Here is a 26,860-nt window from a genome sequence, read left to right as displayed (position 1 = left end):
TTTGATTTGCAAATAATATTCTTTTATTCAAACAGTTCGGTTTCCATTATCCTTAGATGACAAGATTCTTTCCTGTTATGAAAAAAGAACATCCTCTTATTGATGGAAGGCTTCTAATCTCAATCTGGTTGGATCTTCTGGATGTCTCAAAGCAATTCCATTACGCAGCAGCAGCTCAATATAAGGTGGCCAAAAGGAATCACTGATTTTGACATATGGATCATGTGGAACATCAAATAATCTATTTATAAGAATCTAGAAAAAAAAATATCATCCAAAATATACTTTACTGGGGAAAAAATCTACACAGCTATAATAAAACAAAGTTTTCCACCAAGGGATGCTGGCCTCTTTTCTCCCTGAACAACTGTTTATAGCATAACTTTTATGTACTAGCTTAAATAAATGATTTGATTTTTTAAATGACTATAAATATCAGTGAATGAAAAATGTTTTTAAAATAAATCTTTCTATCTTAACTTTTTAAAACATTCCCCAAAAATGCTTTAGAAAGATGGTACAATTCTCCCTCTTTTAGGATTAATAATTTATTTAGAATAAAGAGAAGAATCTTAAAAATTCAAATTCTTACTCAGTGGTAAAGCACTAGACTACTAGACTAGCATGTGCACAGCCCTGGGCTTGATCCTAATAAGCAAAGTGCATGTGCACGCAGACACACATACCCCACACACAAAATATACAGAACGTTTAAAAGAGAGTGTTAGTATTTGTGAGTGGGTAAAAGAAATGGCCAGTTTCTACACCCTCCAAACATCTACACTTCTGATAAATCTTCAGAATAGTTGATTTTATCATCATTTCCTTTGTCTTTGATTTCTTTATCAAGGATGCTAAGCGATTACAACAAAATTGAAAAGGTTCAAGTTTTTGTATTAATTATGTAGTCTAAAACTTTTAAATTAATTTTTAATTTTTAATTAGTTATACATGACAGTAGAATGCATTTATGCACTTTGATATATATAGATAGAATATAATTTCTCATTTGGAAAGTTTTTTCAGGAAGCAAAAATTTATAATACTTTAAATACTAATGTTTTATAAGGCAGGGTCAAAAATAATTGGGCTTGTGATGGTGCAGGACTGTAATCCCAGTGACACACCAGGCTAAAAGCCTGAGGCTTTCAAATTTCAAGGACAGCTTCAGCAATTTAGACAGACCTTATTTCAAAATAAAAAATAAAAAGAACTGGGGAAGTAGATCAGCGGTAACAAACCAATTAACAAAAAAACACAGTGAAAATTTCAAAATGGAAATTAATTGTAATTTTGTCTCCTCATCTACCTCCTAGTGCCTTCACAAATTATGAAATCAGAACTCAGAAAGATTACAGGATTCCATGGGGGCACACAATCAGTGGCAGATCATGAGTTAGGCTTAATCTCTGAATTGCCACACCAAAGCTTCAAGGGAAATATGATATTACATTAAGGAACATGGAAAAGAAAAAGCATAATTTTAACAAATAAAGTGCTCGAAGAATCAATAAAATTAACATGTCAAACTCTAAATTTCATATTTTATAATAGCAATATCTTGATTCTTAAAAAAAAATTTCAACTAGCATTAATTTGTCTATTTCAAGTAATATTCTAGGGAAAAAAGCTTGTGGTCTCATTTCTTTTAGGAATCTTTATAAAGAATTAAACATATTCCCATTAAAGCACTTTGAAAGCTTTCTGAGTTGTAAGTGTGACTCATTGGTAGTGTGCTTGCTAGCATATGTGAGGCCCTGGGTTTGATCCCCATCACTACAAAACTAAAGTTTTCTTATTTTTCATTTTTAATTTAAATTGTATTAACTAAAATTTTAGTAGACACTAGAAATGGCTGTTAAAAATTCAAATTTAAAATGAATATGTACATTAAATTTTGTTTTGCACTGAATAACAGTTTTAAATACTGGTTACTGTTATCATTAATAATATAAATCTCAGGAACATACTTAGTTTTCTAAGTTTTACACTGTATCTCACACAGTACAGTTTGAGAATTTTACACTTGTACTTCACAGTTAATACTTGTCAATATTCGCTGCATGAAGTCACAATTTTTATTTAAAAATTTTAAAACAACCATGCTAACAATGTGTAATAGTTTTGGTATGAACTGGAATAGCTAGAAATAAGTTAAAAGACTACAATTATAAATCCAATAAATATTTGCATTTTGGTTTTCAAAGCAATGATATTGTTTATTAAGAAAGATCTAAAAAAAGAAAGATCTATTGAGGCAACTATTTATTTAAGTAAAAACAGGAACTTTAGCACCCAATTCATTAAATCACAATGAAACATGTTTTCTGAAAATATTCTTCAAAAAACATACTAGTGTTAAAAAAAAAGGCACCCTTTACAAATTGGTAAATACACTATTCATAACTATTTTATTTTCCTCTCTGCTCAGTTGCTGTGCATTTAAGAATTATTTAAGAATATTTAAGAATATTTAAGAATTATTTAAGAATATTTAAGAATTTGGTTAAATTCAGAAACTTTTTTTTTTAACAGAGAGAGAGAGAGAGAGAAAGAAGTTTTTAATATTTATTTTCTAGTTGTCGGTGGACACAACATCTTTTTATTTTTATTTTTATGTGGTGCTGAGGATCGATCCCAGCACCCCACGCATGCCAGGTGAGCAACTTACTGCTTGAGCACATCCCCGGGCCCAACAGAAACATTTTTTTAAAAAAAGATCAAAGGTATTTATAAAACAAAATAAATGTTATATGGAAAAGGTTGAAATTACTCAGTCTTTACATTATGACAAGAGATTGATGCTATTTAAGGAAAATTGTACAAAACTTTTTATGACTCTGTGGAAAGAATCTTTAAACTCACTTCACATATTTCAGAGTATAGAGGTGTCAATTTAAATTCTAATATTGTAGCAGCACAGGATTTTGCAATGTATATGCCAAATAACATGATATAATTTTTGAAGTTTTTAACTGTGATAAAACTTAGGAATGTGATTAAAGTTAGACTTAAATTTCACATTCTTAAAAAATGATAATATTTTCCTTAATACTATATGGAAGAAACTAATTTTTTAGCAAAGATAAATTATTATGACTATATTTAATAAAGATTGATATAGGGGCTAGGGTTGTAGCTCAGTGGTGGAGCCCTTGTCTCACACATGTGAGGCACTGGGTTCAATCCTCAGCATCACATAAAAAAATAAATAAACAAAATAAAGATATTGTGTCTATGTATAACTAAAAAAATTTAAAAACAGATTGACTTATACCTAAAGAATTAAAGTAATATTTTCTCTGTTTGAAGCCTGAGTATATTAAAAGATAGCATTAAAACCAAAAAAAAAAAACTATACAATATGCTTACCTCTAATATTTCATGCAGTGTTATCAGCTGTTTGGTTGATTCTTGAACGTTTTTCTTTGAGACAAATGTGAATAACAAACAATTAACATTTTAATTTTGCTAATGGCAGAATGCTAAATTATAATATGAGGTTTTTAAAAATTATTGTTTCTTAGTTACAATGGTACATGGTAACTGAAATCAAACTCATGATTGGATGACTTAAGAAGAATTCTGAAACAAACTTTTATTGTAGGTTAGCTTTCAGACATTTATTTCACCTTGCTAACTTCTGAACATACTATCATTAAAAATGCCAAAGTGCTTTCACACATTAAGCAAAGATATGTCTCCCTCATTCTTTGATGGTGTTTTGTTTTGAAACAGTACTGGGAATTGAATCCAGAGCCTTGTGCATGCTAGGCAAGCACTGTGTCACTGAGTTACATCCCCAGTACTCATTATTTAGTGATTTAAACCCAAGAACAATATGTTGTATATTTCTCCCAAACATCTTCTTATTAAACTTGGCCCAAGGTCCTGGACACCCAAAGTCCAATTTTGCTATCCAATATATTTACCATCTAATCTTCTTGTTTCATACCATTTGCAAACCTTGATAGCCATGTATTCTACTTCTTCATCCAAATTGTTTAAAATGTTCAATAGGACAAATCTCTAAAGGAAACTGCTAGAAATCTTCCAATAAACCCAATCAGAAGAACTGAGTTCAGACATTCTATTAATTACAAGTCACCAACTATACTGCCAATACTTTACAGATACCAGAGATTGCAGGACATGGTGATACACACTGGTAATCCAGGCACTAAGCAATTTAGTGAGATCCTGTCTCAAATTAAAACATCAAAAGGACAGGGATGTGGCTCAGTAAGTGGCCTGGGTTCAACACTCAGTACAAAATATAAATAAATAAAAGATACCAAAGATTATCATGGAATGTTTATAAGGCCTTGTGAAAATATAAATATGTTAAAAAAATCATAAAATAATACTAACAAAAATAAATAAGATTTCTAGTAAAGACAGCAGAGTAAATTTGCATTTAAAAATCTCCTTATATCTTGCTAAGATGTTTGTAGCTTTCTTTTTCATATCCATTTTTGAATTATCAAGAATGAGTATGTCTCTAGAAATGCATGTGTCAAAAAAAAATGAAAAAGAGTAGTAAAAACCAGTATATGAGTAAATAGTGGTGAAGGCAACACAATTACAGAATTGATTCATAAATAAGAAGGAAGCCAAAAAATTCTTAAAAAGAAGCAGAACAACAAAAGTGAATGTTTCAACATAAGGGGATAAACAATAGATATTTAGAAATTTTTCATGAAATATGTGCTAAATCTGTCTAAAGAAAGAACATATCATCTTCAAATAAAAACTGATATTGAATGATCAGCACTGTGACATATACTTTTAAGTTACTGAAGCTTAAAGAATTAGTCAGCTTTATAGTCAGAAGCAGCAAATCATCAGATTTCTACATAGTCCATTCATCTTAGAAGATACGGAGGATGCCAAATCTTGAGGTTCAATTAAAAAATGTGCTGAAACATTGAGTGTAAAGACAACAAAATATTTTTAAGAAGACAAAGAATAAAACATTCAGAAATTTTTCTTAAACAAATTATTTGGGAAGAAAACAAATAAACCAACCATTAACAAAACCATGAAATAAAGCAATGGATTAAAAGTAAGAACTAAAAAAATCAGTAGTAGTAGATAAGTACTGAATCCAATACAAAATAGAATGAAAGCTAACCATAGACACGAATGATGATTTCTTAGCACAACATAAATACTATAAACCCAGCAAAGTAAAAACAATACAAAATTGGAATAGAGAAAGAATGTTAATTTTCTTCCTTTTTTTAAAAAGAATGATTTTTTAAAAAAATTTTTTTAGTTGTTGAGAGACCTTTATTTCATTTATTTATTTATATGTGGTACAGAGAATCGAAACCCGTGTCTCACATGTGCTAGGCAAGTGCTCTACTACTGAGCCACAACCCCAGCCCTAATTTCCTCATCTTTAATTCTACCTAAAATTGAGAAATGGAGTTAAATAAACTCTTTTTTGTTCAATTTTTTTGCAGTTGTAGATGGACACAATATCTTTATTTTATTTATTTATTTTTATGAGGTGCTGAGGATCGAACCGAGTGCTTCACGCTTGCAAGGAAAGTGCTCTACCACTGAGCCACAACTCCAGCCCTTAAAAAAACTCTTACATTATGTTGTTTTTCATGATTTATTTTCCTTGCATTAGAAAGATCTTTCCAGAACTCAGACTATTTGAGGCAAAAAAAATTTGAGTTCAACAATTCAACACTTAACTATTTTTCACTATCTTCTATCAAATACATAAAATTACATTTAGCATTTATTTCATATTAGCAAGTACAAAATTCCACTGATTCAATCATCCATCAATTTATATTTTTATAAGCATATGTTTAGAAAGATGTCTCAAATTATATTTACCTAATGCTAATGATGGTGTTCACCTCATGTTAAAGAACTGAACTGATGAAGAATGTTTTTAGCTTTCTTTTTCATATCCATTTCTGAATTATCAAGTCCAATGTTGTAGAATGAGTATGTCTCTAGAAATGCATGTGTCAAATCCCTAATGCAACTATATTTGCAAACAGAGTCTTAAAGAGGTAATTAATATGAAAATGAGTTCATAGGATGGGATTTTACTCTGAAATGACTGGGTTTTTTGCTTGTTTTGTGGTACTGGGGATCAAAACCAGAGCCTTGCCTATGCTAGGCAAGCCCCTTACTGCTGAGTCACATCCCAGTTCATGGCTCGTTCCTTTATAAGAGGAAGAAACACTAAGAATTCTCTTTTCTCCTTGTATACAGAGAAGAAACGAATGTGAGAACACATTGAGAAGGTATAATCTAAAGGTCAGGAAGAGAGACCTTACCAGGAACCGACCCTGACAGAGCTGTGATCTTGGGCTTCTACCTCTAAGCTGCAAAAATTAATTTGTGGCTTAAGCCAAGAAATCTGTGATATTTTATTATGGCAGTAATAATATATACAGTATTACTGCAGACCAGATAGAGAGACATAGAAAGAGAGGGGGCGGGGGGAACAGAGGCACAGATGGTAGACAGATAGTAATCTATCATTTTACAACATGTATCAATAGTTCTTATGTCATTAAAAACCCTTAATGGCTTCTAGTAATCAATTTTTTTTGCATTTCAGGATGCCTCACACATCTGGTTTTATTATTGAAGAAGTCTAATAGTTTAATAATTTTTAGAAACTAAAGTTGAAAAAAATGGGGAAACTGAAATTAAAAAATCAGTGAACTGTTACAAGATTAAGATCAAAAGAATCATGACCTTCACAGAATGGTCAATAGAAGGCTTTCAATAATTTCCAAAATAAATAAATATAAATAATAATGGCTAGAATGGAAGACATAGTCCATAACAAATATAATGCCTAGAGATGATTTCAAAAAAGAATGGGAAAAATAAAATGAACACAGATTGCAATTATAAGAACTTTTTCTTTTTTTCCTGATATTCTCAAATTCATTCAATAAATATAATTCTGCCTTTTTTTTTTTTTTTTTAAGTACAACTGCTAGGAAAGCACAATACCACTGGAACTACGTCTCCAGCCCTTCATTTACTAAATGTGAACTCATCCTGGGATGTAGCTCAGTGGTAGAGTGCATGACAGGTTTGGGTTTAACCCCTAGCATCAAAAAAAGAAAAAGAAAAAGAAATTAACTCAGAAGATATGTAGACAGAGATATACAGGTTTTCTAAGCAAAGCAAATATAGCAATATAAGGCCCAAAAAAGTGAGAGGTCACTGCATACTTGTTTGGCTATAGTAAGTAATAAGGTTGAATGGATTCACATAAGAGATAAATAAAGAATGATTCTTGGGGGCTGGGGTTATGGCTCATCGGTAGAGTGCTTGCCTAGTATGAGTGGGGCACTGGTTCAACTCTTGGCACCATATATAAATAAATAAAATAAAGGTCCACTGACAACTAAGAAAAAAGAACAATTCATGATGAGGCTGAACAGATAGATACACTCCAAAGTATAAATCCATTATTCTAAGTAATTTAAAGACTTTATCCTATAGGGAGCCAAAAGTTTTATAATAAAAAATGATTAAACTATATTTACATTTTAGAGAAACTATTCTGGTACCAATTTTAATACCATTTCCAATTTCAAAGTTTTGTTTATTTATGCTATATAATGTATTAAAGAAAAGGAATTAAAGTAGTCATTCACAATCTTCTGTCACTCAATGATTTACTTGTGTTTTTGGAAAAAGTTTATTTTATCATAAATTCTATTCAAATAGTTATTAACTTAGATGAAACTAACAATTTTCAAACATTCTTCTGATTTAAAAAGAGGTATACATTCATGTCAGAACATTTGGAAAATAGTAAAAAGCAAACATCATCATCAACAACAAAAACAAAACTCACCTACTAGACCTTACATTTATGGTATAAATTAGATTCAAGTCATAAAATCTAGTCATCTGTTTTATTCATTTAAAAATATGAGCATTTCATTAAATCTAATGGTGTTCAACAAATCATTTTTAAAAGCTGAACTTTTCATATCATATGGATACAATATAAAAAATTTAATCAATCCCATTTTTTCCCCCCAGGGAGGTACCAAGGATTGAACTCAGGGGCATTTGACCACTGAGCCACATTCTCAGCCCTATTTTGTATTTTATGTAGAGACAGGGTCTCGTTGAGTTGCTTAGTGCCTTAATGTTGCTAAGGCTGACTTTGAACTCTCGGTCCTCCTATCTCAGCCTTCGGAGTTCCTGGGATTACAGGCACGCACCACCATACACCAGCTTAATCAGTCCCATTTTACTGAACAAGTAGGTAGCTTCTAATTTTTCAGTAAATATGTGATGATGGCATATTTCAGTACATTTATCCGTGTGTATATCTTCACACTATATAAGAAAACTTGCCTTTGGACCTACCTAAACAATTTAAAATCTACATGCATATCTTCTCTAAAACTTACCTTTTTCTTTTTAACATTCCCATCAGGCAGAGGAAAATGGTCTTCTAGAAACTCACCCAAGGTACTCAAGAGTTTCTCCTTGAATGCTTTTATATTAAGCATTTTAGTTTTCAGCTCACTAAAGATTCTAATAGATAAAAAGAAAATTAAGAGAAACATTTAACTGATAAAATGTATATATGTGTACCTGGTTCTTCATAAAGTTAATAAAAAACGTTGCTGAGAGCTAGGGTTGTAACTCAGTGGTGGAGTGATTGCCTTAAACATGTGAAGCACTCAGCACCACATAAAAACAAATAAATAAAAGTATTGTATCTGTCTAAAACTTCAAAAATGCTGAAACTTCATTGCTCCAACAACATACTAGTTTTATGAAAGATATATTTTCTTTATAACATGTAGGGAAACTAATAGTACAACCCAGTCAAGTCATTCATAAAAAATCATGTAAATAATAATTGGAAAAAGTTAAAGTAAGACCCACAATTCCTGGTGAGATTTGTCTTCTTTTCATCTATAGTTTAGGTAACATAAAAAAGAAAATACTTTCTCCTATTTAAAAAACTTAGAACCACAAATTTACCTTGTTTCAGAAAATGTCACAAACTGATTTTTCAATTCACTGTAAAGTGTATTAAGAGATTCCATTATTTGTTGCTGTTCATCCAACCATTGTTGCTCCCTTCAAACATGAAAACACAGATTATGGATATTTTTTTGCTAATTATTATTTTTTTAAAATTTTTATTGTTGGTTGTTCTTGACATATCATATTTCACACATTTGATTCAAGTGGGTTATGAACTCCCATTTTTACCCCGTATACAGATTGCAGAATCACATCGGTTACACATCCACTGTTTTACATATTGCCATACTAATGTCTGTTGTATTCTGCTGCCTTTCCTAAACTCTACTATCCCCCAAATTATGGATTTTAAGTGCCAATTCAATACATATCAATGATTAATACTAATTATAATATAAACGTACCTTTCTAAGTCTTCCTTTAACTTTTCATTCTTTGACTGAATAGTAGATAGTACCATTTCAAGATCATGTCTTAATTTTTGGAACTAGAACAAAATAATTCAAATTAATTGCTTAGTTTTTAATTCTACAAATACTGTGTTTCTGAACAATAGTGAAATTTATATATTGGTCTAGGATACCTTAATTCAAAAGCCAACAGTAAAAAGACTTAATAGAAAGAGTTTCAAAGGGTACGTATGTAGCAGGTGCAAAATTTTTTTGGTAGCATTCCACTGTTAAATATAAAAATATAAGGAGTTTTAAGCAATATATTTTCATTTTAAACTGAACCATAAATTACTGGTATGTTTTCAGTAATTGGTTGATTAGGTCTCTTTTCTGAATGTATAAAAAAGTCACAAAGGAATATCATTCATTATTTATTCAATCATTCAGTCAATATTTATTAATCAGATATTGGTGACCAGGAATTGTTGGAGGAGACAGTGAGGCAAAGGTAATGAAAGCAGAGTGTGGAGGGATTCAGACTAGACAAACAATATAAAACTCCAGCCAATGCGAAGTGTCACGAGGAAAAAGTACATCAAAATAAGAATAAACACATGAGGAGTAAGAAATAGTTGTTTTAAATAGCATAATAAAGAAAGATTTCTTCAACCAGGTAACATCTAAATAGCCAGAAGAAGAACACAAAAGATAAATGAAGTTATTACCTAGCGAAACAGTTATTTCACAGAGAGTAAAGAATAGGTAAAAAGGCCATGAGGCTCAAGAGTGCTTGAGGAACAACAGGAAGACAGTGTGGGTAAGGCGAGTTACAATAACTCTGAACTTTATCTAATATCCTTTTGTTTGTTCCATTTTGCTCATCTCAAGATTTTTTGCAAGTTTTTTCTGGATTTAAATCATTGCTAAGTTAAAGATGTATAGTGTAAACCCTAAAGCAACTATGAAAACAAATGTAAGAGAAATAATGAGCCAAGAACCATAACAAAATGGGTTTATATTTTAAAATATGAAATAAAAAAGAGCAGGAAAAGAGGAAAACAAGGTCAGAGAAACAATAGAATGAATAGAAAATAAATTAGAAAAGTAAGTTTCAATACAATCATATTGATATTACCTTAAATATGGTCTAGCAATGGAATTAAGTAAGAAATTAATAATAGAAAAAAACTTTGCAAATACACAGACACTAAAAAAATACAACACTTCTAAATAATCCACGAGTCAAAGAAGCAACCAACAAAAAATAAGAAATCATAACTTCAATCATATATTATTATGATTGGAAAACACCAATCAAAATTTCTGGGATGAAATAAAAGCAGTATACAGATGATTATACTAAAGTCTATAATAGGAAAAAAAAAAGAAAATTCTCAAATTAATGACCTCACCTTTAACCATAAACTAAAGAGACATAGTAAGATGAGAAAATAATAATAAAGAATTTCAATCAATTAATATAAGGGGGTAGGAAAATCAAATGAAATCAAAAGCTTGTTCTTTGAGAAAGTCAGTAAAATTAGCCAGTTAGATAGATATAAAAAGATATGTAAAACTTCAACAAGTTATATGGAGAGGGGAGGAAGACACAAATCATCAATATCAGAGGAGAGGTGACATCTATAAACATAAAATGGGTGCTAGGCACAGTAGCACATGCTATAATCCTGGTGACTTGGGAGGCTGAGATAGGAGGATCCAAAATTTTACCAACTTAGCAAGACCCTCAACAACTCAGTGAGACCCTATCTCAAAATAGAAAGGGTTGGGGATATAGCTCAGTGATAAAGCTATTTAAAAAAAAAGAAAGAAAGAAAGAAAATGGGCAAATGAAATGTTACAAATAATTTTATATCAATAGATTTGACAAATTAGAATGAAACAATGCTTTGAAAGACATACTATCAAAGCTCATTCAGAAAAGAACAAAACCTAACTAGCTCTAAAGAAAATGAATTTGTAGTTAAAAATGTTCCTGGATTAAAAGTTTTATTCATCTCAGAATTTTTATTTAGTTTGTAAGGAAATGCTAGCCCAGATGGCTTCACCTATGGGTTCCAATGCTTGAAGAAAAAACAATACCAATTATATACAAGAGGAGAGGATACTTCTCAATTCATTCTATGAGGTTGTTATCATCACTCTTATATCAAAGCTTAATAAAGACATCACAAAAAAACCAATATTTCACATGAACATAGATATAAAAAGATATGTAAAACTTCAACAAATTAAATCCAGCAATAAATAAAAAGATTATGATATAAGTGGGATTTATCCTATGTTCAGTTGATTAAGTATTGGACTCAATTTAATGATGAAAAAGCAAATGCTTTTGGATAAGACCAGAAACAAGACAAAGATGTCCATTCTTACCAACTACATTTAATATTTTACTGAAGTAGTTCTATGACAGTAAAATATGACAATAAAAAGTTATGAAAAGCATTCAGAATGGAAAGCATAATAAATCTCAGATAATCCATGTAGAAATCTGATTTCAAATGACATGTCAATTTAGAAAATCTTACAGAACTATAAAAAGCTACTAGAATAAAAAGATTTCTCAAGCTCACAGGATGTAAGATCAACGTAAGATCAAGATTGATCTTAGTACTTAGTAGTAATGAAAAACTGATATTTGAAAGAACCATTTAAAGAGCATCAAAAATACTAAGCCAACTGTTCAGCTTGGAACCCAAGGTGCCCTTCAATAGATGAATGGATAAAGAAAATGTGATACATATACACAACGGAATATTACACAGCCATAAAGTGAATGAAATTATGACATTTACTGGTAAATGGATGGAACTGGAGAATATTATGCTAAGTGAAATAAGCCATTCTCCAAAATACCAAAGGCCATATATTTTCTCTGATATGCAGATGCTAATTCACAATAAGGTGGGGATGGTTAGGAAAGAATAGAAATATTTTGGATTAGACAAAGGGGAATGACGGGGAATGGGAAAAAAGATTTTAAAATATACTAAGTGATGAATTTGACAAAAGATATGAAAGACCTATATTTTGAAAACTACAAAAATATTACTGAGATGCTTATTTTAAATACCAAATAAACGGAGATCTGCATTCTGACTAAATACGTTAAAGATGTCAATTCTCCCCAAACTTAATTTATAAAGTAGGGGGAAGTTTAATTAAAATTTCAGCAAGGATTTTTATGGGATACAATAAAAAGCCACCTCTAAAAATGGGAAACAATTTTGAAAACAACAACAAACTTAGAACATTCATACTACGTAATGTGAAATATTGATTTTTTTTGTGATATCTTTATTAGGCTTCAGTAGGTAGCCAAGATAAAGTAATATTGGTTTAAATACAGAAATATGGAACAAAGGAACAGAAATATCCACAGTACAGAATGAAGAACAAATGAAGTGTCAGAAATAGGTATAGACATTTCTACCGTAATTCCTCCTTATACAGCTTTCCTTTTCTTTGGTATCAGTTACATGGGATCAACTGTGGTTTGAAAACATTAAATGGAAAATTACAAAAATGAATAGCCCTTAAGTTTTAAATTGCTGCTTTGCGTATTGTGATGGGTTCAGGAGCTTCTGAATGTCTGAGTACATGAAACATGAAGGTTCAAGGAGTGAGGCATAAAGAGGGCATGGAAGCTTTATGTACCTTCCCATGTGCTGCAAAATGTGCCAGAAAATTGGTTTCTGGTATGGAGAAATCTCCATATATTTTGGTGACCAGTGATGCTGTGTTGTACTGCATAGGGAGAAAGAAAAAAACCAAAAAACAAAAAACACTAGTTTCTCCTCTCTACCCTTAGAAATGATGTTTCTCATTTCCATAGGAAATATCAGAATAGTCTATACTGTGCATACTTTCACCAGTATTCTGTTTAGGATTACTCAGGCAATAAGAAAACTGAGGCTTTCTCTATAGCTTCCCTCTTTTCTTCTGAATTATCACCAAAATTATCTATAAAAGTTTCCTCATGGCGACGTAGGCTTTTTCTAGAATACACTTAAAAATTCTTCAGCCTTTACCCTAACTCAATTTCAAAGCAAATTCCACATTTTTGGTATTTATTAGAGTACCACCCCACTTCTCAGTACCAATTTTCTGTAGTACTTTTGGGCTGCTATAACAAAATACTATAGATAGGGAAGCTAAAAAAAAAAAAAAAAGAAAGAAAGAAAGAAAAGAAATTTATTTCTCATAGTTCTAAAGGCTGTAAATACAAGATTAAGATGCCATAGCTGGGTGCAATGGTGCACACCTGTAATTCCATTGGCTTGGAAAGCTGAGGCAGGAGGACAGTGAGTTCAAAGCTAGCCTTGGCAATTTAGCAAGGTCCTAAGCAACTCAGCAAGACCCTGTCTCAAAAATAAAAAAAATTTAAAAAGGGTTGGGGATGTGGCTCAGTGGTTAAGTGCTCCTGGGTTCAGTCTCTGGACCAAAAAAAAAAAAAAAAAAAAAGATGCCAGCAGATCTGGTGTCTGACAAAAGACAGACTTCTTGCTCACATGGTAAACAGAAGAAATGTGGTTCCTTCAGCCACACATAAGAGCATTAATCTTATTTATGAGGGCTCAACCCTCAAGACCTAATTACTTCCCAAAGTTCTCACCTCCTAGTACCATTACATTGGGAATTAGGTTTTAACATATGAACTGGAATGTCACAAATTTTTAATCCATAGTAGAAGAACAGATGTATGTGTGCTATCAATTAACTATGTTTAACGTTTTATTTTTATTAATCGAGTTTAAACACCTAAAAACGAGATATGCAATTAAGGTTTACATATTAATCACTAACATTTGCAATAGTTCTGATATAAAAATTGACTTCAAATTCAAATTTTAAAACTATTTAGTTCAATAAAATATAATCAAATAAAAATATGGTTTTAGGGTAGTTTCATACCATTTTTCTTATGTCATGAACTAATCTAAAATATTCTGGTTATAAATTATTTAAGTTTACTACAAATTGATAAATTACTTACCTCTTCTGTTCCTAATGTTATCAGAACATCCTCTGTCAGGGGAGTTACTACAAAACCAAAACAAAATTATACATATACTTAGTTAATTCTCAAGAATTGGTTTTTTGGTGTTCTAAGATAACCCATTCCTTCTGTATATTACAGAATACTTTATGAAATATGTGAAGCTTTTGTGAAATTATTTTTGTTTCCCTTCTTTGTACATATAACCAGTTATATATACTTTTAGATAAATGTGGAATTTTGTTTTTAGTATTTTTCCCCCAACCCTCAAAAGCAAGTTTAATAATCTATAGTGTGATCCTATATGTAGGCATATAATCCTACACACACACACACACACATACACACACACACATATTTAAGCACACATATATTAAAAGGTTTATTATTTTTTATCACTGCTGGTTTTATAAGAATAATATCAGCTACACATCATGGTACACACCCGTAATCCAAGAAACTCAGGAAGCTGAGGCAAGAGGACCACAAGCTTAAGGTCAGCCTCAGCAACTTAGCAAGGCCCTAAGCAACTTAAAGAGACCTGTCTCAAAATAAAAAATAAAAAAGGCTGAGGATGCAGCTCAGAGGGAAAATTCCCCTGGGTTCAATCCCCAGTAGCAACAAAACAAAACAAGAAAAACCACAGAAGAATAATATCGTATTACACACATTCACTTCATCTTTTTTTTTTTTTTTTTTTTTTTTTTTTTTTTTTTTTTTTTTTTTTTTTTTTTTAAAGAGAGAGAGAGAGGGAATTTTTAATATTTACTTTCTAGTTCTCGGCGGACACAACATCTTTCTTTGTATGTGGTGCTGAGGTTCGAACCCGGGCCACACGAATGCCAGGCGAGCGCGCTACCGCTTGAGCCACATCCCCAGCCCCATATTCACTTCATCTTGAATTCACTCAACAAAACTCCCATGAAAACCCCTTTCATTCATATGTTGTAGGTCTAATTCATCCTTTTATTGACTGTATAATATTCCACAGCAAGAATATATCATAACATACTGGGTGATTCTGTTGACTAAGCATGAACTTTGCACTTAAATTTTAGCTACAATAACAACAATGCAGTAAACATATTTTTTAGGTATTGGTGCTTTCATTTCTATAGAACATATTCCCAGAAATGGAATTTCACAGAATGTTGAATTTCAATTTTGGCAGAGAATATCAGACTCCTTTCTTAAAACATATCTACAAGTATTGAATTGAAAACAGCAAAAGAGAGCTGGGGATATAGTTCAGTGTCAGAGGATTTGCCTATCATGTATGCAGCCCTAGTTTCAATCCACCCTCCACCAAAAAAAAAAAAAAAAAAACCCAAAACAATAAAAACAAACCAGCAAAAGATAAACTCTTTCATAAATTTTGCCAGTCTAATGAAATAGCAATGGATATTAATTCTGTAAAATTTGTGTTAAATTCATACATTAGAAAAGTCTACCTTTCCTAATCAAGTGTTATTTGAAATTTTTCAAATGATACCCTACTGAAAACTTTCAAAGGTATCTAGTTATTTCTTACCAATAATTAGGGAGCATAGTTTTCAAGTATAAACAATAACTCTGAATTGCATATTCAATGCAAGTATCCTTCAAGAATGAAGGAATCAAGACATTTTCAAGTCCTTTGACTCTTAGGTTTAGTATTCTTATTCTATTTCTTTTGATGCTGCATATTAGGTGATTTTTGATTTTTACTTTTTTTGTTATCATTATCCCTTAACACACACACCCTAACCAGGTACTACTGAATGCATAGGCTGCTCTGTTGGCCTCATACCCAGAATTACCAGTCCCACAGGCTGCCACATTGGAAGAGTTTTTTTAAAATTTTATATTCTTAGAATCTGTCATACTATACTTGTTGAAATGATTCTTTGAATATATGTTTAAATGCTATTCTTGGCTTTCTTTCCATCTTCCTAGTTATCAGGAGAACTCAGGAAATTTTAAGAAAGCCAAATGGAGCTTGTAATTCTTCTTGTGATCATTAAATTAATTTGTCTACAAAAATACAAATCTAAAAATTAAAATCTTACTTTCAGGTGTTTCTTTGTGCCACTGACTGAGTTCAGCAGTTAAACATTTCACTTGCATAATCAATAATGATAGCTAAAAAAAAAATAATAAGAGATTTAATAGATATTCATAGCTATTCATAGATAAAACTGTAGACCATTTTAATACTTAAATGTTAGTTCCTAACATAAATAGCTAACAAAAGTAAAACTAAACTATGAACATTTAACACTATAAACATAATTCTGCTTTAAACCATGCTAATGACAGCATCTTATGCAAATAATATAGTATTAAAAATGATAAATTCTGCTTCACCATTTAAACTAAAAGAACCTAAGTGCATTAAGATAATTTCCTTAAAAAAAATAAAAACTTAAAATAAAAAAATGGTCCAGGCACAGTGATGTCTACCTCTAATCCCAGATATTTGAAGTGAAAGGCAGGAGGATCCCAAGTTCAAGGCCAGCATGGGCAACCTCAGTGCCTTAGCAAAGAGACTCTGTCTCAAAATAAAAAATTAAAAGGGGTAGGGATGTAAATCAGTGGTAGAGCACATGTATACTATGCCTGGCACCCTGGGTACTATTCCCAGCCCTAGTACCACAATTTTTAAAAAAAGTTATTTATTGCCAACATTTTAAAATAAATTTGCCTTAAAAATGTTTTTTTCTCTTCTTAGAAAAACTATAACTACTTTTAGCTGAATAGCTAAATACATATTTAAATACAATTTAAATACATAAATCAAAATAATTATAAAATAAGATTGGTCCCACAAGCCACACATAAAAACCAGCTTTACTCACAAGTTTGCAGCTTGCAAACTGTGTATTTCTTAGCCAAATATAAATCAGGGCTAATGTGGTTTTGGTAGTAAGTGATCCCTGTCATTCCAATTTTGATAATCTATGTGAAAATGTGTTGAATGTTTAGACTTTAAATTTTTAAAATCCATGTACGCTTAAAGTTAGATTTCAGAGCATTTTTAATCTTCTATTTGTAATTCTTATTGGTACCCAGACAGATTAAAAATTCACATTTCAAAAATAAAATGGATTTTACTAAAGTATTTACATCACAAGGGTACCAACTACTATCTTTTATAACCTACAGTAGCTCAAAGACCCTGTTCTATATCATAATATTGCCTGTCAAAATACATCAGAAGAGGAGTTTAAAAAAAAGAGAGCATTAACAAAATTTTAAATCTTTTGTGTGTGTGTGTTAATAGTTTAAAAAAAAATTTAAATTTGTTTTATTAGTTATACCTGACAGAATATATTTATGTTCCTTGATATATCATACATAGATGGGGTATAATTTCTCATTTTTCTGATTTTACATGTTGTGGAATCACATTGGTTATGCTGTCATATATGTACATAGGTAATAATACCTGTTTCATTCTGCTCCATCACAGAGCCACTACTCCAGGCCAAGACTCAAAAAGTTTCATGAACACAAAAAGGAACCCAGTTGTTTATCACTAATTCTGACATTAAGAATCTAACAAGTACTTTCAAAAGTGACAAATTAATTTTTCCCTTTATTTCTTCTTTATTTTTAATTAAGTATCATTATAATCATGGACTTTTATTTTTATATTATTATATTCAATTAAAGTTATCATTCATTATAATATCAAATTTGGATAGCAGGAGCATCCTCAAATGAGTTCTTTTGTCTTTTGACATTTCTCTACCAGTTTGGGGGAACTTTCATTTTAATCATCTGTACATTTGATTCTATCCTTAGAATTTTACCATTAAAATGTTTTTAATTTCTTACATGGTAAAATACATCTATTTTTTCTTTTATAAAAACCAGACTTCTATTATTAGCCAAGAAGTTTTCCCTTATTCCTGGTTACCAAAAATATTCTCCTAGTTTTTTTTACAGAGTTTTTTTTTTTTTTTTTTTTTTTTTGCTAATCCATTAGGAGATTATATGGTATAAAAGGGAAAACTTTTATTTTCCTTCACATGGATATCTAGTTATATCACTATAACTCATTGGCTAATTCATTCTTTTATGACAGATTTGAACTACCATATTTTTGTCACATTTTAAATTCCTTACCTGATCCACTGACCTATTCTAAACCAATTCCACAATTCTTTGATTATTTCAACAGATCTAAATCATCTTCTAAAGTCTATAGTAAAATCAATAAAGGTTACACATAGATAGAAAAATATATTTGGCTATTTTAGCTAACATGGAGTAGGACTGTCTTTGTTCTATTTTTTTTATTGTTTTAATTTTTAACAGGGTATCACAATAGCAATGAACAAGCAATTTGCTCAACTGCTAAATGAATGTATTTAAAAGACAAATAATAAAGGAAATGCTTTCTTATTTATAATTGCTTGATTCAATGTTTGTTTGGTTTTTTGTTTGTTTGTTTGTTTTTTGTGTGTGTGTATGATCAGATCCAGGAGTGTTTTACCACTGAGTTAAGCTACATCCTCAGCCTTTTTCATTTTAAGACAGGGTCTCTCTAAACTTCCAAGGCTGACCGAAAACTTGTAGTCTTCTTCCATGTCACTAGGATAACAGGTGTGTGCCACAGCACCTGGCTCCTTTTTTTTTTTTTTTTTTAATTTTTGATGGAGTCTTGCTATTTTATTTACTTCCAACTCTTAAATCAGGAAGAACAAAGAGTTTTCTAAATGATTAAGAATACAGGTATTAATAAAGTAATTATGTTTGAAGTAAATATAAACAAATATACTTCTTTTCCAAAATACAATGAATTATACTTACCTATTTTCAAGGGAAAAAAAAAAGTTCATACCTGAGCATTTGAATTAGTGAGTGTCTCAGTTCCAGTAAGTGATAATTTATTCTGACACTTGATTTAAAAAGAGAAACAAGTCAAATAATATAATCCATAGATAGTTTCCTTCTCCTCGCCTTTTTTATCAGTCCAACATAATACTCCTTTAAAACAACATACAGATATCTAACATCAGAGTTTTTATTCCTCACTTTTTAGGCAAAACAATGAAGGAGGCAGCCAAATAGGTTCCAAAGTAAATATATCAAAAGGAAAAGGGAATACCAGACAAAAGAAAAAGAACAGAAACCAATAGCTGTGGCGACTTATAAACTACAAAGTGGAAAAGGTGGGGAGGTGGGAAGAATAAGAGAAAATACAGTAGAAAATAACAAAGTAGATAAGAAGTTAGGTAAGATCATAAAACAAAGCCTTCAGGAGACACTGTTTTTGTGCCATAAAAAAAAAAAAAAAAAAAAAAAATCCAGAGGCTAGGGTTATGGCTCAGCAGTAAAGTGCTCGCCTCACATGGGCAAGGCCCTGGGTTTGATCCTCAGCACCACATAAAACTAAATAAATAAATAAAATAAAGTTATTTTGTACAACTACAAAAAAATATTTTTAAAAATCCAAAACTATTAATAATAATAATAAATCTGAGAATTAAAAATTAGTAATTTAAATTTAAAATTTTATTTTTGCTTATTTCTAGTTACAATATTTTTCTATAAAAAGTATTTTTATTTTGTTTGTTTTGTTTGTACTGGGAATAGAACCCAGGGGCACTTTACCACTGAGCTATATCCTTATTCTTTTTTATTTATTTATTTTGAGACAGAGTCTCACTAAATAGCTGAGGTTGGCCTCAAACTTAGAATCCTTCTGCCTCAGCCTCCTGAGTAGCTGGGATTATAAGCCTGCACCACCAGGCCTTGCCTACAGTTATTTTTAAGTCTAAATTTATACACTGAAAAAAATTTAAAAAATTTTTTTATACAAATTATGTAGTAGATACATTAATGATATAAGAGTTCCAAGTATTTATGTTTAAAAATTACTTTTTAAAAAAGAAATAAGAAGAGAGACCCCACAGAGCCAGGCAGAGTGGCACATGCCTATAATGGGAGGCTGAGGCAGGATAATCACTAGGTCAAAACTGGTCTCAGAAAATTAATGAGGCCCTAAGCAACTTAGCAAGACCCTCTCTCTAAATAAAATTTTAAAAAGATCTAGGGATGAGGCTCAGCGGCTCAGAGCTCTTGGGTTCAATCCCTGGTACCAAAAAAAAAAAGAGAGAGAGAGAGAGAGAGATAGACAGACAGACAGACAGACTACTACTGCTACTACTACTAATTCACCCTACTCTGAACCTTTACTAGGAAAAGGATGCTAAAATTCTGTGGCCTCTAACATACATTATATTATTTTAAGTAGAACAGAATTTTTACCAAGATACTGTAGTTACCAAAAGCAATTCCCTCACTAAAACAGAAAATGTATAGATGCTTCAAACTCAACAATTTCTACATGAATTAACACTTTCACTCAAAATTATGTGTTCTTCCCATTTCTATACTCTGTGTTTTAAGGAATAACCCCACCAACCAGCCAAAGGCCCAAACCATGAATCTGAAACCATCCAAGATAATTCTCTCCAATTTCACAGTGATTAACCTCCTTAATATTTCTTGAACCTATTCTATTTGTAGTAACACTATTTAGGTCTTCACTTTTGAATAGGACTAGAGCCTCCTAAATGCTCTCTTTTTTTTTTTTTTTTTTTGGTAGGGGGGATTGAACTCAGGGGCACTCAACCATTTAATTAAGTCCCCAGCCTTATTTTGTATTTTTTATTTAGAGACAGGGTCTCAGTGAGCTGCTTAGAGCCTTACTTTTTGCCAAGGCTGGTTTTGAACTCAGGATCCTCCTTCCTCATCCTCCCATGCCACTGGGATTACAGACATGACCCATCACGCCCAGCCCTCATAATAATTTTCTTACTCTGCATATCTGATCATGTCACTTCAGTGTTTATAATCCTGACTTCCCATAGTACACATTCAACAAAATTCTTCATGTTCTTGTTCCCAGTTAACTTTCCAGTCTCAGTCCACAAATCTTTCTTTGTTCTAATTTGCATTATTCATTATATTCTCCTTATAGTTCTCTTAACTCTTCAAATTTTATACATTTTTATCTTTCTGCATTCTGTGCCTGTCCTACTTTCACTGGCCAAGTCTTACCTATCCTTTAGAAATGAAATTAGTGATTACTTCTTATAAAGTTATCCATGACTCCTTCAGCCTAGGTTGAGTATTCCTTCTTAGTTTTGTACTTCAATATTATGTATAGCTATTCCAAGATAATAAAACTAAGATTAGGAGTTGTCATAATTTTTCTCTTTCTATAGCTTATCTATCATAAAGTTTCTTGATTGAATGCTTTATAAATATTACCATATATAATAGCTCTGAGAAACTAGCAAAATTCTATCTTTCCAAAGTCTAATTGTTATTGAAATTGATTTAACTCTTATATTAACATATATATCACCTTTATCTCTTGAAACTTACTTCTTCCATGTCTTTCCATATTTCTTCACATTCTTTAATAAGTTCTTCTTCAGTATCTGTAACAACTTCCACATCTGTAGTACTATCGGGATCTAGATCTTGCTGACTCACAGACATGTAGATTGTGATTTTTCTTAGCCTTATAAGAAAAACTAAAGTAAAATATATTTATTCATTCAACGAATATTTGTTACCTGACAAATACTCATCTAGTGCTGAAAATTTAGCATAGACTTGAACAGACAAAACCCTTCCTACTAAAAGGGAAACACTAATACAATACTGTTGGAGGGAATATAAATTAGTACAACCATTATAAAAAACAGTATGAACAATACTCAAAAAACTAGAACTAGAACAGCAATTCCACTAGGGAATATATATTCAAAGTATAAAAAATCAGTATTTTAAGTAGATATCTACAGCATTAGTCACAGTAGTGAAGATAATGGAGTCAACCTAGGTGTCCACCAACAGATAAATGGAAGAAGAAAATGTAGTGCATATTCACAACAGAATATTATTCATATATAAAAAAAGAATGATCCTTGGAGTCAATCCTCAGTACTGCAGAAAACAAAAATAAAATAAAAAAGAATAAAATTCTCTCATTTATGGAAGCAGGAATAAGGACACTATATTATATGAAATAAATCACATAAAGAAAGACAAATATCACATGGTCTTGCTTACATGTGGAAACTAAAAATGTTGATTTCCTAGAAGTAGAGCAGAATAGTGATTTTCAGGGTTTGGGAGGGTAAGAAGGGGATAGAGAGAGGATGTTTAATGGGCACATGGGTGCAGTTGCATAAGAGGAATATTTTTTACTGTTCTATAGCACAGAGCACAATAAGTATACAGATAACAATTAATTGTATATTTCAAAATAGCTAGAAAAATTATGAACATTCCAACACAAAGATATGATAAATGTTTGAGGTGAAGAATATGCCAATTACAATTAGGGCACTAATATTATATATGTACACTGTATACAGGTACTAAAGTTAAGAGTTTTGTTTGTGGGAGTGGGTTGCTAGGGTTAAACTCATGGTCTCATACTACTAAGGACTCTGCCACTGAGCTACAACCCCAATACATGTATTGAAATATCACATCATACCCTATAAACATAAACAATTATTATGTCAATTAGAAATTTTAAAAAGACAAAAAAAAACATTACCATTTAAACTGGTGGGGAACAAAGTTACTATGAACTAAAAAAAAAAAAGTCCCTCCCACATGGAGTTTAATTCTATTAAGGAAAGCAGACAATAAATTAAAAAATATACAGTATAGAATATGAAATTATTTTAAGTGTCATGGAGAAAAGCAAGGCAGGAAAAAGAATAGAAAAAGTCAGCTTAAGATAAAAGTACAAGGGGCTGGGTCTGTGGCTTAGCAGTAGAGCACTTGCCTAGCATGCGTGAGGCACTAGGTTTGATCCTTGGCACCACATAAAAATTAAATAAAGGTGATTGTGTCCACCTACAACTAAAACAAATATTAAAAAAAAAAAGATAAAAGTACATGATACTCTTTTTTGAGGGGAAGGCAGTACTAGGAATTGAGCCCAGGGGCACTCTATCACTAAGCTATAACTTCAAACCTTTTTTAAAATTTGAGACAGTGCCTTGCTGAGATGCTCAAGGCCTTGCCAAGTTGCTGAGGCTAGCCTCTGACATGCAATCCTCCTGCCTTAGCTTCCTGAGTCACTGGGATTACAGGTGTGTGGCAACACACCTGGCTCAAAATTTATTTATTTTAATGGGAGAGTCAGCAGAGTATCAAGAGCATAGATGCAGGTAGGTGAGCAGATATGCTGGTAGGAGTTTATGGAAGCTCTGTCTGAATTGCTTCTTAGTAAAATCATAACTAAGGTTACTAGCAGTGAATAAGAATGGGGAGAAAGGATTACAGATATAAGGAGAGGAAAAGAAATGTATAAAATAGATATGAGAGAATGTGGGAGGATAAGATAGTAGAATTACTGGCTAAGTGTTAAAGGCCATTGGGCTGTGTGTTTTCCTTCACAGTGAGGCAACACAGGTACAGACAGAGACAATTCAAAGAATGACCATGAGAGTGAGTAACTAAGCTGGAGATTATAATCACTAGAGGAGAGGAGGTCAAGAAAGAGAGTCAAGTTGTTGGAAGGATCATCTATAAGGATATTCAAGTCACTAAGAAATATGATAGTGTACAGCAAAGGATGACAGTAAGCCAGGAGCTAATAACATTCAAGGAATGAGGAATAACACAACCTTCCTAGATGACAGCCAAAAGGAAAAGCAGCAGGCCCTACAGTGTGTTGGTATGAATTTATCTTTTGACCCAGAAATTCTGTTCCTAGGAATAATCCTATAGATAGTTATGTTTGTATAAGTCTACACAAGTATGCCTACAACATTATTTGTTTAAAAAACAAAACAAAACACTATAAGTCCTACAAACAGACTCTAAGTTTAAATCCCAGTTTTGATACTTACAAGCTGTGGGACCTTTTACAAGTCACTTAACCTTTCTATGCCTCAGTTTCTTATCTGTAAAATTAAGATAATAAATATTACATACCCATAGGGTTATTATGAACAATTAAATAACTAAATGTTTATAAAGCTCTTAGATATGTAGCTAGCATACAGAGCTATATCAGTATTAGAAGATCGTAGAAATGATTTAAATAATTTGTATATCAAAAAATGTTTACACTAAATACCCTACCCGCTCTATTAAACATACAATGTAAGCTCAAAAAAACAGTCATTAATAATTTAAAATATTTAATCAAAAAGTTAAATATTACGTAAATATTTCTCTAAAATATACCTTAACTCAGAAATTAGGTGCAAATTGATTTCTCCACACTTTGTGGAATACTGATAATTAAAATACATTATGAGTATGCAAAAGTAATGCAAAACAGTTTGTGTACATGTGTGTGTATGTAAGTGGGTAGATATTCAACAAATTAGAGGGCTTAGAAATTAAACATAGTATTAGAATACAAATAAATAAAAACATTTATTCATGAGTTTGCTCTTTCTGCATTGGAAGGATACAAGGAAAAGTCAGCTAGATGCAACCTGGAAGACCGCCCTCACTCAAACCAGAAAACACTGGCACACTGATGCTGATTTCAGACCTCCAGCCTTCAGAATTGTGAGAAATGAATTTGTTGTCTATTTTTAAAAATACACACACACAAACACATTAAGGGTTTAACTTTATCCTTTTTACACATTTTGTATCCCTCAACCTATCTCAGAATAGAACAAGAGATCCGCAGTTAGGATTAAAACACCTAATTTATTGAAGAACATCACTGTATTTAGGAATAATGTTATGTCATACCAACTTAAATTTGTACCACTAATGGGGAAAAGATTAATATATATGAAATAAATGTAAGTGCTCATATAATTCAAAGATGTATTCATTTATTTAACAAAATGCTCTTAATGTGTACCATTGGTTAGACACTGTAACCATAGCTGTGTAGGTGAGAAAAATCTCTTTGTCAAGCTTAAATTCTCATAAATGATTAAATACAAGATATAACTCCAGGTAGTTAGAAATGCCATGAAGTGGGAGTGGGGATGTAGCTCAGTGGTAAAGTGCTTGCTTAGCATGCATGAGGCCCTGAGTTCAATCCCCAGCACCCAAAAGAAGTGCCATGAAGTGGCAAATTATACAACACAGGCTGCAAATGCTTTCAGAACTCAGGATAGTGAAGGTTAGATAGACCTACCTGGAAGAATAAAGAAATTAGTACATAAAACCACCTAATAAATGTTAACCAGCTCTCTACCATTATAATTACAATCTTCACCCTCATTATTATTGCAATGGGCTCTGAAAGATGAGAAGCTGGAAAGGTAAAGGCCAGATTGCTGTGGAGAGGCTTTCAAAGTTTAAAAACATAAGACGGGGGCAAAAATGGGCAAGGCAAATTTTTGAGACATAAATGAAAGTTATCTGACTACAGGAGAAAGCAGAGAATAAATGATCTTTCGAGGTAGGATGGGTCAAATAATGGGAGTCCTTGAAATTAAAAGAAGCTTTTCAACACTGCTTACCATGGGCAGGTCCTTCCCTAAAGAAATCTACCTTTGGTTTCTACCTGAAAGAAAAAGTAAAAAAAAAAAAAAAAAAAAAAAAACAAAAAACATTCATCTGATTTGAAATAGGCAAACACAAGGCTTTGGAAATATGTGTGAAAATTCCTGTCATTTTTGAAGAAAAGGGGAAGTCGTTCTGACAGATTGTATTTAATGGATAAACAAAGAGATTACGAGAGTAGATTTTAAATTGTGCGGTTTTTTTAAAACTAAATAAATAAATAGGGCAGCCCTGGGTTTAATCCCCAGCACAAGCAGAAAGAGAAAGAGAAGGCCAGCAAGTCTGAAGTTCAAAAGACCGCTAAGAGATCAATGTCCATGTCAAGGCAGAAAGCAAATGACAGCTCCATTCTTGGGCCACTCAGGGTTAACTGAGGTAGCAGGTTCTCTCCTCCACCCACCCATTCCGTCCCGGAAGCAACTACTAGTACTCGCCAACTTCTTCGCTGAGTGTGAGAAAACACACTGAGTGAGAGAAGAAGTGAAAGTTCATCAGTTCCTGGCAACCCCGCCCCTCCGTCTTTTTCTGCTAACCCGCGGGGTGGTGGCGCCGGCGTTGACGCCACTGGCGAAGAACCGCTGACTGAAGGCCCAGCTGGACGACGGGTCTCCAGTTCCGGGGCGGTAAAGAACTCGCCTTCTGCGCTGGAGCTCCAAATCCAGTGAGCTGCCAGCTCTGAGACAAACTTAAGGGGTTCGGACATGATCTTTTCCCACTTGTTACCTTCACATTGCTATAGGCTCCGGTTCTCAGCTTTGCTTAGCGTCAGCTACGGAGCGGAGTTCTATGCGCGCGCTGCTGGCTGATTGGATCTGCTCCTAACCACCTCAGCCAATCCCGAAACTCGCTCGGACGCTGGGGAGAGGGTTGCGCCGAGACTTTGGTATTGGCGCCGGAATTGTGGGTCGCACTTTTTCTGACG

General features: G+C 32.1%; 1 protein-coding gene across 13 annotated transcripts; it reads right to left on the bottom strand.

The window, feature by feature from the left end:
• On the bottom strand, positions 1–26,785 carry Cenpk (centromere protein K). 13 transcript variants are annotated; one of them, XM_078015871.1, is made up of 12 exons: positions 26,662–26,785; positions 25,896–25,939; positions 24,306–24,359; positions 21,811–21,962; positions 19,256–19,312; positions 16,476–16,548; positions 14,425–14,471; positions 9,417–9,499; positions 9,007–9,105; positions 8,424–8,550; positions 3,373–3,426; positions 1–255 (listed from the first exon to the last, which is right to left on the bottom strand). In XM_078015871.1, the coding sequence occupies exons 4-12, from the start codon at positions 21,925–21,927 to the stop codon at positions 97–99; spliced, it is 816 nt and encodes a 271-aa protein (XP_077871997.1). In that variant the 5' UTR covers positions 21,928–21,962; positions 24,306–24,359; positions 25,896–25,939; positions 26,662–26,785; the 3' UTR covers positions 1–96. The 13 variants fall into 13 exon arrangements, with proteins under 13 accessions (XP_077871997.1, XP_077872013.1, XP_077872007.1 ...); XM_078015887.1 differs by having other exon boundaries at positions 21,811–21,949; XM_078015881.1 differs by having other exon boundaries at positions 21,811–21,949; positions 26,472–26,695.
• Between the last annotated feature and the right edge of the window lie 75 nt (positions 26,786–26,860).

Source organism: Ictidomys tridecemlineatus, chromosome 1 (genome assembly GCF_052094955.1).
Source record: "Ictidomys tridecemlineatus isolate mIctTri1 chromosome 1, mIctTri1.hap1, whole genome shotgun sequence".
NCBI classification, from domain to species: domain Eukaryota; kingdom Metazoa; phylum Chordata; class Mammalia; order Rodentia; family Sciuridae; genus Ictidomys; species Ictidomys tridecemlineatus.
This window is presented reverse-complemented; position numbering and strand designations above follow the sequence as displayed.